General features: G+C 41.4%; 1 protein-coding gene across 1 annotated transcript in view; it reads right to left on the bottom strand.

Moving 5' to 3' along the window:
* The window catches only part of LOC139739694 (UDP-glucuronosyltransferase 2C1-like), a 28,138-nt gene extending 10,382 nt beyond the window's left edge, over window positions 1-17,756 (bottom strand). Inside the window, exons 1-4 of the mRNA XM_071650304.1 lie at window positions 17,451-17,756; window positions 1,228-1,897; window positions 1,041-1,195; window positions 197-440 (exon numbers count right to left, since the gene is read on the bottom strand). Coding sequence (XP_071506405.1) covers window positions 197-440; window positions 1,041-1,195; window positions 1,228-1,897; window positions 17,451-17,756 — 1,375 coding nt within the window. The remainder of the gene's footprint in view (window positions 1-196; window positions 441-1,040; window positions 1,196-1,227; window positions 1,898-17,450) is intronic.
* Between the last annotated feature and the right edge of the window lie 930 nt (window positions 17,757-18,686).

Here is an 18,686-nt window from a genome sequence, read left to right on the forward strand (position 1 = left end):
TTATGATATACTTGTCTTCAGGAAGATATGTTACTTGACTGAATAACATTTCTTTATCTCATTTGTTGTTGTTGTTGCTGCTGCTGCTGCTGCTGCTGCTGATGTTGTAGGAGAAAATAGGAATCTGACTTTGTACCATAACATCCAATAATTCTTCAGATTTTGATAATTTTCGGAAATATGGAAAATGCATTACCCAAAAGATCATTTTGTGGAATCCACGAGAGAGTCTTGACATTTGGTGGCAGCGTTCTGTTAAGCGATCCCGCATCTTTCATATGCCATATCACTTTCTGATCCAGTTGAGCAAAAGCGTCGGCAAAGACTTGGACAATGTCTGACTTGAGTGATTGCAGATCCTTGCCGAAATTTAAGTATGAACCGAGCGAGAATATGACAACCCCATGTTCTCCAGAGCTTAACATGAAATCTTCCATTTCCTGTCAAGAAAAGAAAAAAAAAGAAAATGAGAAAGAAGAATGTTGATGATGTTTTAATTCAGGTTTAATAAACTGAAATCAATATACCTGACTTGCTCAGGATAGACGAATTAGTTCACTTTGTGTGTCATTTTTATTTCCTGTCAATTGTGTGTGAGATGCGTGCACATTTGTGCACATTTAACTTATTGGCACAGAAACAGTTAATATATGAGAAGCTAGAAAAGGAGATGCCAAGAGCGAGACACCTGAACAAACACAAAAAAGGGAAGAAAATGAAAACATTAACAATAATTTAAAAAAGTAATTTTTGAAGCTTTGGTTAACATGGTTATCAAATTACAGGTTAAACAGGTGTTGCCATCAACAACAAAAAAAAAAGGTTTTACAATGATACTCTTAAGTGGAACGTGAATGTTAAAAAAAAAGAGACACGAATCGCGAATAAAAAGTCTAATAAACATAGTTGTGTCTTCAAAAATCTCTAAAAGAAACAAAAGATAACCTATTGATGTATAGAGGCAGGAAAATTCAAACAGAAAGTGAGAGCAGAGCAAAGGGAGGGGGAGTGGTAGCAAAGGTAATAAAACGTTAAACTACCTGTGACAATGGCTTGGGAGGTCCTGCTGTCAGACCTCCGATAGGAATGATGTTGGGAGTAATGTGCATCGGGAATTCATAGGCAAAATCAGTGTTCACCAGCCACAGCATGACGTCATTCTTGATGAGGTCAAGGAAGGTCAGTCCGTTCGGGCCTAAATTGTGTTCGGCAATGAGGGCGTCGTACGTTTGAAATGCAAAGGGTACACAAATTGAATGCAGAGGCCGATAACTAAAGCGTTGCCGAGTCGCTGGAAGAAGTTCATCTTTTGAGGTAGACCGGAAGTCAATCTTTTATCCGGCATAAATGCAGCGTAGATCGGATTGCCAGCACTAAGATGATTGATGACAGAAAGAGATACCGGCGATACTCCAATCACTGGAGTAGGACCAACTTTCCTCGCAATGAGGAACGAGCAAAGCCACACAGTGTCCATTATCATCACGTCAAACTCTCCCTTCTTCAATTCACGGATGACAGCGTCGTCTTCCAGAATCTTTTTGCAGTCTGCACTGAAGCCAGCCTCTATGATTCTTTGATATTTTACCAACTGAATAAACCATGAATCTGACACGATATCTCCGATGGACTGGATTCGGTTTATCACCTCTTCGTTTGATCCAGAGTGATTGAAAATCACGAATGTCAGGTTCTTGTAGAGCGGATCCTTAGCCCTGTAGCTGAATGCGTCTCCTATCAGCATTGTGACGTTATGTCCCCGCTCGGCCAGTGCCTTCCCCACTAGCGAGCCGGCAATGAAGTGACTCCCCCCTCCGTACCCGGATGAGATGAGGATGTTACGCCCACTGACCGATGCGGTCAGGCCTATTACATATATTTGTAATACAATAAGCACCTTTATAAAATGGGTTCAAGAATGTAGCCAATAGGAAGCGCTGAAATGAGACACACCTCCTTCCTTTACTTCAGTACAACTGCACTGCCTGTAATCCTATGGTAGATTGCCGATCGTCTGTGCGCGCGGCGGCTCCTTTGATGAATTGCATGCATACGCGTACGCGCTGTCAATCCTGTAAACAACTTCTAGTTCGGGCTGCCGGCCGGCCGGCCTGTCTTCCCTTGTGCATAACATATGTGGCGTACGTACGTATACTGTACTACTGTAACACTGTATACGTACACTTTGTACAGTACAGTAAACCAATCGTTATGGGACCGGACGCGCGTACATGGAGTCACTTTGAAGAGCAAATCCAACGATTTAGCAGGTTAATTCTCACGCCGTTTTCAGAGTATGTTGTCTAGTGGGCCTATATGAGGAGTCTATATCAAGTCTTTAAGGTAAAGGGTGCATATTCTATGTAAAATAAGTAAGTTTTCATGCGGGTGTCCGGAAACCCAACCCCCCATTATACTTATACACACTGTACTGTATGTGCGGGACTTCCGCGAGTGCGACGTGCGTAAAAGTTTGGGACGAACATCTTCTTGACCCACAAAGGTACGTGAAAAGCGCTGAAAAATGATGTTAGTTTTCGAATTTTCGACCCATTTTATAAAACAAATGATGCACAGGATTATTTCGTGGCGTTAGTGTAGGCGTAGCTCACTCTCGGGTATTTACAATGTAGTGCAACATGCACTCGGCTTCGCCTCGTGCATGTTTCACAATTGTAAATACCCTCGAGTGCACTACGCCTACACTAACGCACTCTATCCTGTGCATCATTAGTATATTACTACGCTAGCCACCATGCTTGTTGTGAGAACGATAGTAGCTCAGAACTGGAATGCACATGAATGTTTGCTTATGTTCACGGGGGAGACCTGCACAGGACCTATTGCTACAACCATTAGCAGCGGAAGCATAGCTACAAAATAACGTCCTGAGTGAGCGCCGGCCTTTTATGGCATGCTTCCTGTACATTGGCGTAAGAGCAAATTTACGTCATCACAAGGGAGCCCCCATTTAATACGAGGTCAACTCTCAGCGAAAGAAAAAGAACGAAAAGAAAAGAACAGAAATAACGAACGAGCATTAACCCTTGGACTATGCTCCAATAAGGCCTGTCTATCAATAACCCATGAAAGAGTCCAACTAGAACGTTTAGAAATCTAACTTTCATAAAATATTATTGCTCCCTTATCTCAGTTATAATCGACATTATAAAGGTTGTTAAATTTTCCATAAAACGATGTCATACTTGTTACGATTATGGTTTTAATACACGGTACAGTGCTTTCATCCGTGGGGCAAGGTCAAAAGTGAAAAGTTGTAAAAGGGCCCGATCAATTTTGTAAGTCACTCACTTTTTTCCCTGTTGATGAGTGATCTTCGAAATGTTGTTATGGTTATGTATTTTAAAGGGATTGTATAGTTTTGGTTGAGACCTAACTTCAGGTTTCTATCATTTTTTGGTGAAATAATGAAACCTCTTATTAGATATGAAAAAGGATCTAATTCCAAGAGGAGTTCAACATTCATTTTAGGAAAATTGGTTTTGAAATGGCTGAGATATTCAAAATAGAGTGATCCTAATAAAACGTAGGTCCCACCGTTTACTACGATCGCTTTGATTTACTTTGTTTTTCGATGTCTCAGTCATTCCAAAACCGATTTTCACCAAATAAACTTTGAATCCCTTGAATGATATGCTTTGTACTATTCCATAAGTGGTTTCTTGGTATCTCGCAGAAAGTTAAAAGCCCAATTCTCATCGCCACCAATACTATACCATCCCCAGCAGAGATTGTATTTTCTTCGCAAAGTGAACTCTTTTCATGTCGATTGCTCCATCATGCACTTGTTCTATAAAGCTGTCATAGAGAGTATTCATTCTTGTATAATATGACTGTGTGGTTTGGTTCACCGCCTGCCGAAAGGTAGATCTCTCTTTTGATCAAAAAGATAGTCAGACAGGCGGAGAAGATTCTAGGGGGTACAACTACATTTTGAAGATCTTTGTAGGAGTAAAATTGTTGAAAAGGCCAAATCAATCATAGATAATGAGCTTCATCCTCTGAATGATGATTATGTAGTGTTAAGGTCAGGGAACAGGCTGAGATCGCTTCGATGTAGAACAAGTAGGTTCCTGGACTCCTTTGTGCCTGGCTCGATTAGAATGTTGAACGGAGGGACATTGCTCAGATTGTAATATCTTGTTTGTGTAGTTTTGTGTTATAATTATCAAATCTGTATTATATCAAACATCAGATATATGTGTATCATTATTATGTATGAGTGGATGAAGCTGTGTTTATCAATTGCCCCAAGGTTGGTTTGTTTGCTCGTATGTTTTAAATTCAGTGTATATCTTGTCATTCGACAAAGATTTTGCAGGGCAATTCTGGGCTATTTGGTCAAAGGCCAAAGGTTAAAGTCAAGTGAAAATATTAATTCAGGAGTATATAGAATGATTATGACCGTGGTGTGATGTATATATTTTTTTTTTGTCAAAAACACATAGATCCATATTTTTGTACCTTCACACACATGCACATACACACACACACGTATGTAACCTTCAAGATTTTTATACAATCATTATTTACATATAAACATGCATTCATTTGTATTGTTTATATTTCATATATAGTTATTATCAATTGACACATATTTATACACCCGCGTATATCATACGCACACCACATCCACTACAATGTTGACTCATACAGATGTTATAATACTTCTTTGATGTTATATATCTATGACAATGATAGTGATATTGTATCGCTGTATATCTTCTGTATGTTTATCATGTCTATGTATCTATGCTACAATGTATGTGTGTGCTTTGTATAACATGTATAATGTATCGATGTAACCTGATATGCATGCAAACATACCAATTATCAACTGACACATATTATTTGTACACCCGTATATATTAATAACCAAATACACACCACATCCAATACTAAGTTGACTTATACAGATTAATACTTCTTTGATGTTATATATTTATGACAATGATAGTGATATTGTATTGATGTATATCTTTTGTATGTCTATCATGTCTATGTATCTATGTTACAATGCATAGGTGTGCTTTGTATATAATTATGTATAAGGTGTCGATGTAACCGGATATGCATGCAAACAAAACAAATTTCCAGAAACGGGCAATAAAATTGAATTGAATTGAATTGAATTGAATTTTACATCAATATTCAGGGCTGCGGAACAATTTCCAGGATGAGAGGGCCGTGGGACGGGGGTGGGGGTCTCGGACGGCCGAGTTTTTTGGTATATAAAACCCCCGCTTATAGACGGGAAAATCTAAAAAGACGAAACCTTTGGAAATTCATGAGTTTTGTGATTTTTTATGTTGGCCCGACTTTTTTTTTTTGAGCCGAGCTCCCCCCCCCCTAAAAAAAAAAAAAAAATAGGGGGGGGGATGCCCCCCCTCCCCAGAGTTCCAAACTTTTTTTGAGTATTTTATATATATGTATACATGCATATCTATAATATATACATGCATATCTATAATATATACACAGGCGACATGTATATCTGTCGTATACTGCTGTATTTCATCGTACACTTGAAAGGAGAGATCATCGATAAACACGTGTCGATTTACACTAAATAAGAACATATCAATGTGCAAAGTTCACCTTATGAAATAAAGACGAACATACATTTGTATCATCATTATTATTATCATTGTCATTATGAGTACTTCCATAGTAAACAAATATTGACTTCTCATGACGATGGTGGATGAAATATCCACTCCCAAGGTGCTTTTCATAACGACCCTTCTATCACCCCTAGGCGTTAGCCGAGGGGTGATAGAAGGGTCGTTATGAAAAGCAGCGAGCACTATAATAATGTTTGCTTTATATGCCCCATCGTTTTAGACTAGGTCTAACTAGCTATTCTAGGAGTAGACTCAGGATCTATTATAATTATACAAGTAGAACTAGACCTAAGAATTTTAATATCATGAGGTATATCATACAGTGGCAGATCAGGGGCGTCACCAGCTTTTTTTCAAGGGGGGTGCGTTTTGACACTAAATGTAACGAGATTTTTTGGACAGACATTTGGAACATAGGAAGCTCTCAATCCCTAGACTTTTACCGGTTTTTTTTTTAGGGAAGCCAAGCAGGGAAAGGGCACCGGCGTATCTAGGATTTCATCTTGGGGGGGGGGGGGGTGTTAGTATGCGAGGGAGCGAGCAAGGGGGGGGGGAGGGTGTGGAAGTGCATGTTGTCCCCCTCCCACGGTGAGAACTTTTTGCATTTTGATGTTGTAAATAGTGCAATTTGATGCAGGCTTTTTGCGTGTTTTCATCGACTTGAAACAGTCCCACTTGTTTAAGGTAGCAGTACATTTTGATGGGAATTGTTGTTGAACAATGTGCCTATAAATTATATCATTTCAATAAACTTCTTGCATTGATTCTTACACTGATGTCATGAACGCGACCGAGCCCGAGCAAGCGGAGCGAGCGAGGGGGGAGGATGTGGGAGGGGCCCAACCCCCTCCCACGGTTAGAACTGAAATTGCATTTTGATGTTGCAACTGGTGCAATTTGATGCATGTTTTGCTTGTTTTATCGACTTGAAACAGTCCCACTTGTTTGAGGTAGCACTATATTTTGATGAAGATTATTATTGAACAATTTGCCTCTAAAATAGTATCATCCAAATAAACTTCCTGTTTTAATATTTACACTGAATATCATGAACGCGGCCAAGCAAGAGCGAGAGGAGTGAGCGAGGGGGATGATGTGGGAGGGAGTGTCCCCCTCCCACGGTGAGCACTTTTTGCATTTTGATGTTGTAAATAGTGCAATTTGATGCAAGTTTATTGCGTGTTTTATCGACTTGAAACAAACCCACTTGTTTAAGGTATCAGTACATTTTGAAGTAAATTGTTATTGAACAATTTGCCTATAAATCATGGTATAATCTAAAAAAAATTCTAGTAATAATTCTTACACTGATGTCATGAACGCGATCGAGCCCGAGCAAGCGGAACGAGCAAGGGGGGAGGTTGTGGGAGGGAGTTGTCCCCCAATAAATGGATTATGGAATGACGGTGTGAAACGACAAATTACTGGCAGCAATATCAGGAGAATGGCATAACGACTACATGCGAGCGAGCGGAGCGAGCGAGCTTGAAAATTTTGACATTTTACAGTCCCAAAACTGCCGTTTGTAGCCATATTTTTTTGATTTGGAAATTAGGGGGGGGGGGCGCACCGGGCGCAACTGCTGGCAATTACAGGCAACAACATCAGGTGAATGGCATAACAATTAAATGCGAGCGAGCGAAGAGAGCGAGCTCGAAAATTGTGACATTTTACAGTCCCAAAACTGCCATTTGGAGCCATATTTTGCGCAACTGCCGGCAATTACTGGCAGCAACATCAGGAGAATTGCATTACAATTAAATGCGAGCGAGCGGAGCGAGCGAGCTTGAAAATTTTGACATTTTACAGTAAAAAAACCTCTGCCGTTTGTAGCTATACTTTTTCGCTTTGGAATTTAAGGGGGGGGGGCACATCGGGCGCAACTGCCGGCAATTACTGGCAGCAATATCAGGAGAGCATAACGATTACATGCGAGCGAGCGGAACGAGCGAGCTCGAAAATTTTACATTTTACAGTCCAAAAACTGCCGTTCTTAGCCATATCTTTTCGCTTTGGAAATTAAGGGGGGGGGGCAACGGGCGGAACTGCTGCCAATTACTGGCAGCAACATCAGGTGAATTGCATAACGATTAAATGCGAGTGATTGAAGAGAGCGAGCTTGCAAATTTTACATTTTACAGTCCAAAAACTGCAGTTCTTAGCCATATTTTTTCGCTTTGGAAATCAAGGGGGGGGGGGGCGCACCGGGCGCAACTGCTGGCAATTACTGGCAGCAACATCAGGTGAACTGCATAACGATTCAATGCGAGCGGAGAGAGCGAGCTTGAAAATTTTGACATTTTACAGTAAAAAACTGCCGTTTGTAGCTATATTTTTTCGCTTTGGAAATTAAGGGGGGGGGGCGCACCGGGCGCAACTGCTGACAATTACTGGCAGTAACATCAGAAGAATTGCATAAAGATTAAATGCGAGCGAGCTTGAAAATTTTGACATTTTACAGTCCCAAAACTGCCGTTTGAAGCTATATCTGTTTTTTGCTTTAGAAATTAAGGGGGACGCACCGGGCACAACTGTTGGCAATTACTGGCAGCAATATCAAGAGAATTTAGATGCGAGCGAGCGGAGCGAGCGAGCTTGAAAATTGTGACATTTTACAGTCCCCAAACTGCCGTTTGTAGGTATATTTTTCGCTTTGGAAATTAAGGGGGGGGGCGCACCGGGCGCAACTGCCGGCAATTACTGGCAGCAACTTCAGGAGAATGGCATTACGACTAAATGCGAGCGAGCGGAGCGAGCGAGCTTGGAAATTTTGACATTTTACAGTCCAAAAACTGCCGTTTGAAGCTATATTTTTTCGCTTTGGAAATTAAGAGGGGGGGGGGGGGGACGCCCGATGCGTCCCTCCCCCTGGATCCGCCACTGGTAGTCAAGGGTGTCGGTTTATGTCCATGACTGGGGGAGGTATGACCAGCGAGGTGGCGTCGAAGTAACCAAGCGGGGGAAGGATGTCCAAAATCTGCACTTTAGAGCATCCCCTGCTCCGTATCGTACGGATGTACAGTACGGTCGATAAAACAGAATACTAGTAGATATGTATAAAATCATTGCTGCCAGAACCAGGGGTGCGAATTGTTTTGCCCACGAATTTTTTATTTCTTTTTTTTTTTGGTCCCTGGTGCAGAATATAAAAAAAAAATATATAAAAGAATAATTATTTAGCGTCCGGCGTTGAGGTCGCTCGCAGACTGATTTTTTTTTTTTTTTTTTTAAGGATCTGAAGGGGGGTGCGTTCGCACCCAACGCACCCCCCCTGGTGACGCCCATGCAGATCCAGGAATTCCGTAAAGGGGAGGCGCCTTAAGGGGTGCGGATTTTTTAAATTTCTTTTGGTTTAACAAAAAATAAAGAGGAGGCGTGCTGTCGTTGACCTTCCCCACCCCCCCCCCCCCATCAGCCACTATGATATCTTTTAAATGAATAATTTGATGAACTTTTTATTCTGGTAGGTTAAAATTCCTTGCTGGAATTCAATCGTTGCGTGCTCTGCGTGCAGCTGCTTTATAGCAGGGCCGACGGAGCATTTTCAAAAGTTGGGGGCCCACTTCCAGGTTTCATGAGCTAACAAGAAAAAAAAAAAAAAAAAAAAGGCCGTCAGCAAAACTTTTGGTACCACTTCCGGGTTTCTTCACCTGACAAGCAAAAAATAAAAAATAAAATGAAACAAATTCCGTAGAGGGGAGGCGACTTTACAAAATTAAAGGGGTGCGCATTTTTTTATTTCTTTTGATTTAACAAAAAATAAAGAGGGGCGCGCGCCCAATGACCCCCCCCCCCCCCCCCGATCTTCCACTGTGATATCTTTTTAAATGAATAAATTGATGAATTTTCGATTCTGATTGGTTGAAATTGCCGGCTGGACTTCAGTCGTTTCTTGCTCTGCGCGCAGCTACTTTATAGCAGGGCCGTCGGAGCGTTTTTAAAAGTGGGGGGGGGGGGGCACTTCCGAGCTTCATGAGCTAACACGCAAAAAAAAAAGAAAAAGAAAAAAAAAGGCCTTCAACCCAACTTCTGGTGCCACTTCTGGGTTTCTTCAGCTGACAACCAAAAAAAAAATAAATAAATAAAAAGGACTTCAGCGCAAAAACATAACCTTACGGCAGGGCTCCACACTAACCTTTTTTGGTGGCCCGATCAGGCCACCAAATTCTTCATTTCTGAAATTTTGGTGGCCCGACGTGCGTTTTTGGTGGCCCCGGGCAACCGGGCCGCCGTTAGTGCCGAGCCCTGCCCTACGGCCCTCACACTTCAAGGTCTCTATTTCTTTCTAGTGCCACTTACAAAAAAGTGGGGGGGGGGGGCCCAAAGTAGTCACACTTTATGTTATCCTTTGTATGGTGCAAAAAAAGGGGGGGGGGGGGGCTCCCTTCCCTAGGTTCCGCCGGCCATGTATAGCATCCAACCTGCCCTGATAGCATCATAAAACCTGTACGCGGACTTGTGTCTACATACATGTCCCTACGAATATATACTGTGCTTGCTTGTGTATAATCGTGAGCGCGCAGTGCTAAAGCCTTGCGTTGGCCATTTTGTGTACAATGCACACGATCGCAAATCTGAAGCAGAAATGGTCCGGCCATTATCGCAGACAGAAGCTCCTTCCACATCTGTGAAATATTGGATGATTTCAAGCTCTGTGCAAGTATTTAATACCTTCAAACAATTTACTGCCTTAAGATGAGCTCCATGCAACACCGACCGTCAGACATTACAATTTCTAAAGTGACATCTTCCATACGCAGAGCGCGTTTTGAAAAAGCACTCATCTGAGTGCATAGACAGGTATAGGGCTAATGCACGCAAAGTCTAGTTCATGAGCCCAAAGCTGCGCAGTAATATCTCGGGAAGTAAAAGTAACTCATCAAAATGGAAATGTAGGTCGTACACAAGGAGTAGATGCAGAAATTTTACATTTCTGTACACATTTTACATAGGTACCTTTTGAGTTGAAAATTAGCTGTTTTTCACCTTAGGATTCAGTACTCCGCATAAGGACACACATTTTCGCGCGTTATATGAACGGCGCGGTGCGCGCGAACAGGCAGGGAGAGGTCCCATCAGAATGACCTACTTCGAGACGTAAAAGAACCACTATTCCTGTCGCACAACCAAAAAGTAACTCCTTAAAATGAATAATCATATTCTAATGAATATTCATGTGAAATATCTAGCCAATTGGAAAAACTTTCCCATAGGTACCTCTGCAATATTCATATTCCTTAGCTGCTGACGGAATCTGCCTCTGATACACTGTATTTAACGCGTGCCGCACTTTAGGATACCGCATTCTGATTGGCTAATAGGTTTTCGGGCAATCGGTCACCGCGTGATCATTTCATTAATATTCATCACTACTCACGCCACTGGATCGCTGTGATTGGCTTCATGTAAATGAACCTCAGATTCAAAAATAATGATCTCGCTGCATCGCGATCGGATACAGTGTACTTTGTGACCTCCACACTCTGTACTGTTCATGGCCGCCTTACTACATCGACACTCTTTCCTGTCCACTCATTTACACCACACACTGCACTGGCGTGCTCTGCATCTCCTGCCTTCTATAATCCCTTCCATACACTTTTTTTTTGGACGTACTACTACTACTACTACTACTACGACTCCTCCTCCTCCTCCTCCTCCTCCTACTACTACTACTACTACTACTACTACTACTCGTACTACTACTCGTACTAGTAGAGTATGACCAAATCAAAATACGGTATATATGCCCATTGAATATTAAAGACAGCTCGCACAGCTAGAAAAGTATTACATCAGTAATATAAAAAAAATATCAATTTGATCATTACAGAATTGACACTTAATCATTCGGATTAGACTTTTGTGTACGGCTATGAATAAACTTCGAACTATTAATCACTTTTCAATGTCGTTGTGTGGCTGAATTGCATAATGTACTCGTATGTCACTGCGCTCTGCACTGTCGTAATTACTTTTTGATTCCGTTGAGTTCGATCCCCCGCCACCCCCCCCCCCCCCCCCACTCTCTCTCTCTCTCTCTCTCTCTCTCTCTTACACACATACACACGCACACACACACACACACACACACACACACAGGCACACCTCTACCCAGCAAAATCGACACAAGCACATGCTGTATACACATGTCATACACTGACAAAACCTTTTGGACATAAACACAAAACAGTGTATATATGACGGTAGACCAACAGCCATTTGCTTTTATTCAGTCTTTTTTTTTTTTAGTCATCTGCAAAATTACAATACGTGCAAATTCTCTAACAAGATACAGAACTGGTACAAATGCTCTAACAAGAGACAGAATTGGTACAAATCATCTATTGTCTTTATCAATTAAATATTTAGTCCTACAAGGTAGTAGATATCTGCAAAACTATGTGACGGTTTAGAAAAGAATCCAGCGCGTGTGAAATTGAATAACAAGTCATTGTGTCAACAATGTACGGATTAATTTCATGGCAGGATTGTACCTTTGCGCGTAAAACTTGTAACAAAAAAAACAGGGGTATATTTTTGCTTATACGAATATAGTGTAATGTATGTACATAATACACTGAAGTTTGGAAAAGCGCTGAACTAGGGGAGCTGTGTGTATAATTGCATTGGCTTGAATGGTTTAGCTAATGAGACGTACAGGATGTTTCACCATAAGGCTCATCAGTGACTGACCATTTGTTTGTTTTGTTTTGCTTCTTTCATTTATGAGGGAAGAAGACGGCACGAAGGGTTGTATCGTCTTCTCTTTTGAATGCAAAAATACTGGTCAGTGCTGATGAGCTTTCGGGTGAAGCAGGCTGCATGACTCATAAGCTAAACTATTCCAGCCAATACAATTATATTTTTGATGACTTTATCTTTAGGATATTTCGATTATGAGAGAGTCAATTTATACATTTCACGGAGGTTTGGAAAGATTTAAAATGAATTACATTATAATTCACCACATTCCCTAAAAAAAAAAAAAAACCTTATATAAATTTCATAATCTGCAACGATAACAAGGAACATCATGAAAATTTCAGTTGCTAATATAGTACAATGTATTACCTGTTTGTATCATCATTGTATCAGAGTGCATGTATTCAGAACTACCATTTAGGAATCCATATCCAAAACTCATTTCTATTTCAGAACAACTGGGCCATGTGTTCATTGCTTCTAAGTCGTTTAACTGATATACATGGATATGATTATGAACACTTTTTTAAGTGTGCACGACACAGCACTTTAGCATGTACTGTGAAGGAATACAATAGGTCCTAACAATGATACTGCACTATCATTTGCAAAAATTCAGAACACCTTATAAAAAGTAGAATTTGACCCACAGCTGTACTCTATAAACGTGAGATATGTTTGAAAAAAATCAAATATAAACATTTTAAAAATTATTTCAAAATAAAGTTGAAGAAATACTAGTAGTTTGCATAGTTGCAAGCCGTTGTCATTATCATGATTATTGCGTAAAGACTTACGGCTCAATGAAGTGCACATAATGTTCAAGACATACCAGTAATTGAGACCTGCGATCATAGAAGCTAATGCATATTACATCAACGATTCTTTTACGGGCTTTTTAGATGGCATTGTATTCTTTAAATCATATACAATTGGTAGCATTTTGATTGATCCACGGACGGACGGACAACCCGAAAACTTCTCGGACCTCTTCTGGCGGAAGCATAAAAAGTTTGCCATGTACATCCATCACAGTAACACAGGGGCGTCACCAGCTTTTTTTCAAGGGGGGTGCGTTTTGACACTAAATGTTTACGAGATTTTTTGGACAGACATTTGCAATATAGGAAGCTCTCAATCCCTATAACTTTTACTGTTTTTTGAGGGAAACCAAGTGGGGAAAGGGCACCGGCGCGCCGGTAGCTAGGATTTCATCTTGTGGGGGGGGGGGGGGGGATAGTATGCGAGGGAGCGAGCAAGGGTGGGGGGGGGGGGGACGGTGTGGAAGTGCCGGAGAGGGTTGTACCCCTTATGAATGGATTATGGAATGACGGTGTGAAACGACAAATTACTCGCAGCGATATCAGGGGAATGGCATCACGACTACATGCGAGCGAGCGGAGCGAGCGAGCTTGAAAATTTTAACATTTTACAGTCCAAAAACTGCCGTTTGTAGCCATATTTTTTTGCTTTGGAAATTAAGGGGGGCGCACCGGGCGCAACTGCTGGCAATTACTGGCAGCAACATCAGGTGAATGGCATAATAATCAAATGCGAGCGAGCAAAGAGAGCGAGCTTGGAAAGTTTGACATTTTACAGTCCAAAAACTGCCGTTGGTAGCCATATTTTTTTGCTTTGTAAATTAAGGGGGGCGCACCGGGCGCAACTGCTGGCAATTACTGGTAGCAATATCAGGTAACTTGCATAACAATCAAATGCGAGCGAGCAAAGAGAGCGAGCTTGGAAATTTTGACATTTTACAGTCCAAAAACTGCCGTTTGTAGCCATATTTTTTCGCTTTGGAAATAAAGGAGGGGTGGGGCGCAACGGGCGCAACTGCCGGTAATTACTGGCAGCAACATCAGGAGAATTGCATTAAATGCGAGCGAGCGAGCGAGAGAGCTTGAAAATTTTGACACTTTACAGTCCAAAAACTGCCTTTTGTAGCCGTATTTTTTTGCTTTGGAAATTAAGGGGGGCGCACCGGGCGCATCTTACTGCTGCATGGTAATTACTGGCAGCAACATCAGGTGAATGGCATAACAATTAAATGCGAGCGAGCGAAGAGAGCGAGCTTGAAAATTTTGACATTTTACAGTCCCAAAACTGCAATTTGGAGCCATATTTTTTCGCTTTGGAAATAAAGGAGGTGGGGGGGGGGGCGCACCGGGCGCAACTGCCGGCAATTACTGGCAGCAACATCAGGAGAATTGCGTCAATTAACAATTAAATGCGAGCGAGCGAGCGAGCGAGCGAGCTTGAAAATTTTGACATTTTACAGTAAAAAACAAACAAACTGCCGTTTGTAGCTATATTTCTTCGCTTTAGAATTTAAGGGGGCGCATCGGGCGCAACTGCTGGCAAATACTGGCAGCAATATCAGGAGAGCATAATGATTACATTCGAGCGAACGGAACGAGCGAACTTGAAAATATCACATTTTACAGTCCAAAAACTGCCGTTCTTTTCTTAGCCATATGTTTTTCGCTTTGGAAATTAAGGGGGGAGGGGCACCGGGCAGAACTGCTGGCAATTACTGGCAGCAACATCAGGTGAATTGCATAACGATTAAATGCGAGCGAGCGAAGAGAACGAGCTTGAAAATTTTACATTTTACAGTCCAAAAACTGCCGTTCTTAGCCATATTTTTTCGCTTTGGTAATTAAGGGGGGCGCACCGGGCGCAACTGCAGGCAATTACTGGCAGCAACATCAGAAGAATGGCATAAAGATTAATGCGAGCGAACGGAGCGAGCGAGCTTGAAAATTTTGACATTTTACAGTCCTCAAATTGCCGTTTGTAGCTATTTTTTTATTTTTATTTATTTATTTTTTTTTGCTTTGGAAATTAAGGGGGGCGCGCACCAGGTGCAACTGCCGGCAATTACTGGCAGCAACTTCAGGAGAATGGCATTACGACTAAATGCGAGCGAGAGGAGCGAGCGAGCTTGAAAATTTTGACATTTTATACTGTCCAAAAACTGCCGTTTGAAGCTATATTATTATTTTTTTCGCTTTGGAAATTAAAGGGGGAGGGGGGGGGGGGACGCCCGGTGCGCCCGGTGCGCCCGGTGCGCCCATCTCCCTGGATCCGCCACTGGTAGTCAAGGGTGTGGGTTTATGTTCATGACTGGCCAGGGGAGGTATATGACCAGCGAGGTGGCGTCGAAGTGACCAAGCGGAGAAAGGATGTCCAAAATCTGCACTTTAGAGCATCCCCTAAACTAATTGTGCGTGTTTGTTTGTGTGTGTGTCGTATATGTATACCAATTTGACATGGAAAAGTTATAGGAATTAGCCCAGGTCAAGTCTTTTTATTGGCAATGCAAGACATTTTTACATAGACTAGTATGTAAAGCAACACTGCAAAATCAATGATCTAGCTTTGATATAACGAAGCGTAAGGTACAAAGGTGTACATTCTACATCACATTGCGCAACATTGTAGCGACTCTTCGTTCGGATGTACTGAGTACACTGCGCACATCCTGCTTATATTATGCAGAATGCCAACCAGGAATCACGCTGAATCACAATCTTTTGTCGGGTCCGGGCTTTTTCAACAATGTTTCACACTATATACCTATCTAATTATGGTTAAAAGAAATCATAGAAAAATATCTTATTTCTTGATCACCCTTTCATTCAAAAGCAGTTTACTAACACTTGAGGAATACTATTTCGGTAAGTCTTTTTTTTTTACCAGCGGATTGGGAGGGGGGCGCACCCCCTCCCCCCCCCCCTCCCCCGCTCCGTAGTTACGCCACTGCTTTTGGGTGAAATAATTGGACAGATTTCTTGAATTCTAAAAAAAAGCAAGAAAATCTTTTCATCGCGGATATTATGATTATGTGGGATGGGGCAAACGTGTATAAGTGCTCCGTATCGTACGGATTTACAGTACGGTCGATAAATAATAAACACTGTAGAATACTAATAGATATGTACAAAATCAGTGCTGCCAGAAACAGGGGTGCGAATTGATTTGTGTGTGTGTGTGTGTGTGTGTGTGTGTGTGTGTGTCCCTGGTGCAAAATATAAACAAAATTAGAAAAGAGTAATTATTTAGCGTCCGCCGTTGAGGTCGCTCGCAGACTGATTTATTCTTTTTTTTCTTCTTCTTTTTTTTTTTTTTTTTTTCAGGATCTGAAGGGGGGTGCGTTCGCACCCAACGCACCCCCCCTGGTGACGCCCATGGTAACATTATTAAACATGAAACGGTGACATTTGAAAATAGAACTTTATACCCTTATATTCTCAGGAAAGATACACAATTATGCAATGTTCTTCAAAGGGTAATTTTTAAGTTTCAAAAAGTTGACTTCCATCAGAACAGTACTGCTCTACTTTGGCAATTGGAAGCAAATGACATACCATCCAATCTGAGTTAGTGATATTTTCATACTCTATCTAGTGCGCTCTTAGTAGTCAATTCTTGTGCATGGACACTCATCCTACCAAGTGATGTGCTGGGCAAGACATCATGACATTACATTGGCGTCAATAAAGAATGACAGAAACATTTATTTTTTTTTTAACAATAACTGTCAGTTTTGTCAATTGCTTCCTTTACCCAAAGTAGGGCAGAGTACCCCAAAGTTTAAACACCTGCGTTTTTCTCCTTTTTTTTTTTGGACATGCATACTATCTTGAACATCAACAACATCTCTGTACTATTATACAAAACGATGAACATAAAGATCCATATTAATTTTTCATTGCTTCTGTATGGTCTGGGTGACTGGATGTGCATGAACCATTTATGATTCATTGTGACATAATTCTACATTTGACAAGTAGCACTATTATGGCCAGCATATTTGCCACACTTTCCACACTTGTAGGATTTTCGTGGAAGTTTTATGCCTTTGTGTGCACGGTAGAGGCGTCTATTGCTCCTTCGCATGATCTGGACTAGTGACTCAACTCCTCTTCGATGATTAGTACCTCTAAAGTACTCCGTTGTTGTCATGTCATTTAATTTTTCTAGTCCCTGAGCATTGAATATGTGGATAGAACCTAGCCTTTCTATGATATCAGCGGCATGTACTACAAAGAGATGCATGTAGGGGGTTGCTATCTTCGAAGTGCAAGCATCTACCAGGTTGTCATACCACTCAACCAAGTCATTTCTCAACTTTGTCAATTTGGCAGGCCTGTCAGGAGACATGGCCTCAGCCTTCTTGAATGATCGAACATCGTCATACAGAACCCTAAACCTGCGCCATGCATTTACCACTACATGTCCGTGTGCATGAGAGTCAACAAGCTTTTCTATGTCATCCAAGACTTTCTCAACTTTTTGTTTTTCTGGTCCTCTCAGATCCCGGCATTTGACCATTTTGGCATCTTTGTCATAAGCCAGAGGAGCACCACGCACACCTGCTTTCTTCAAGATGTCTTCCATCTTAGCGCATCTTTTCATTTTTTCAGGAGCATAACACCTACTCACTGATCCAATTTCTTGCAAGTCAAGCTCGTTGATCATCTGAATAATCTTCTTCAGTAACCTGTCTGTGATTCTAAGATACATGTGCAACGTATCAAAAACTACGTTCTCCGTTCCGATCGACTTGAATATAGGATCTCGTACACAGGAATATCCCTTTTCACCGATTCTCCTGGGCTGTTTGGGAGCTGTAACATGCAAATGTTGACTATCAATCAGGCAGTAGATACACGGATATTTGGAATTGGCCGCTCCCATTCCACAGATGGTTAGAAGAAACTTGTAATCTCCTGATAAATGATATCGAATAGTGTACTCCAACTCGTCAATGACAACACTTGTGAAGGAAGCTACATCCTGCACTATATCCACCAAGTGTTCTTTCAACTGACTGTATTTCTCTTCATCGCAAAGTATCGCTATGGGATGATGTACACTTGCGGAAGTTGCATTGGCTTCATCGTTTAGAATTGTACATGTGACATTCACGTAATGCCAATGGCCTACCACTGTGCCATCTCCAGTTATCTTCACATCTACGTTCTGCTTACCTTTTCCAAGTATGCCCTTGTCTACAAGACATTCAATTTCTTTTTTCAAAAGTACCTTTATATCTCTTTGAACTCCTGGGTTAGACGACTTGGTTTTGGACAAAGGGATATCCATTTCGCATTCAGTGATTGTCATGTGGCTTTTTACTTTTTTGAGATTCGGGATATTGCTGATACACGCAAGTGCATTCCAAGACTCATCTGAGATGCCATGAGCATCCTTTACTAGCACGGCGAGATTTACCCTTTGTAAAATGTCCTCTTCATTACATCCTGTCATGCTACACAACTCTTCTGTATCTTCAATCAGAGAAATATCCTTCAGTTCTCCACTGTT

Source organism: Diadema antillarum, unplaced genomic scaffold (assembly GCF_040938485.1).
Source record: "Diadema antillarum isolate AM-2024a unplaced genomic scaffold, OU_Dant_1.0 seq00000810_RagTag, whole genome shotgun sequence".
NCBI lineage: Eukaryota > Metazoa > Echinodermata > Echinoidea > Diadematoida > Diadematidae > Diadema > Diadema antillarum.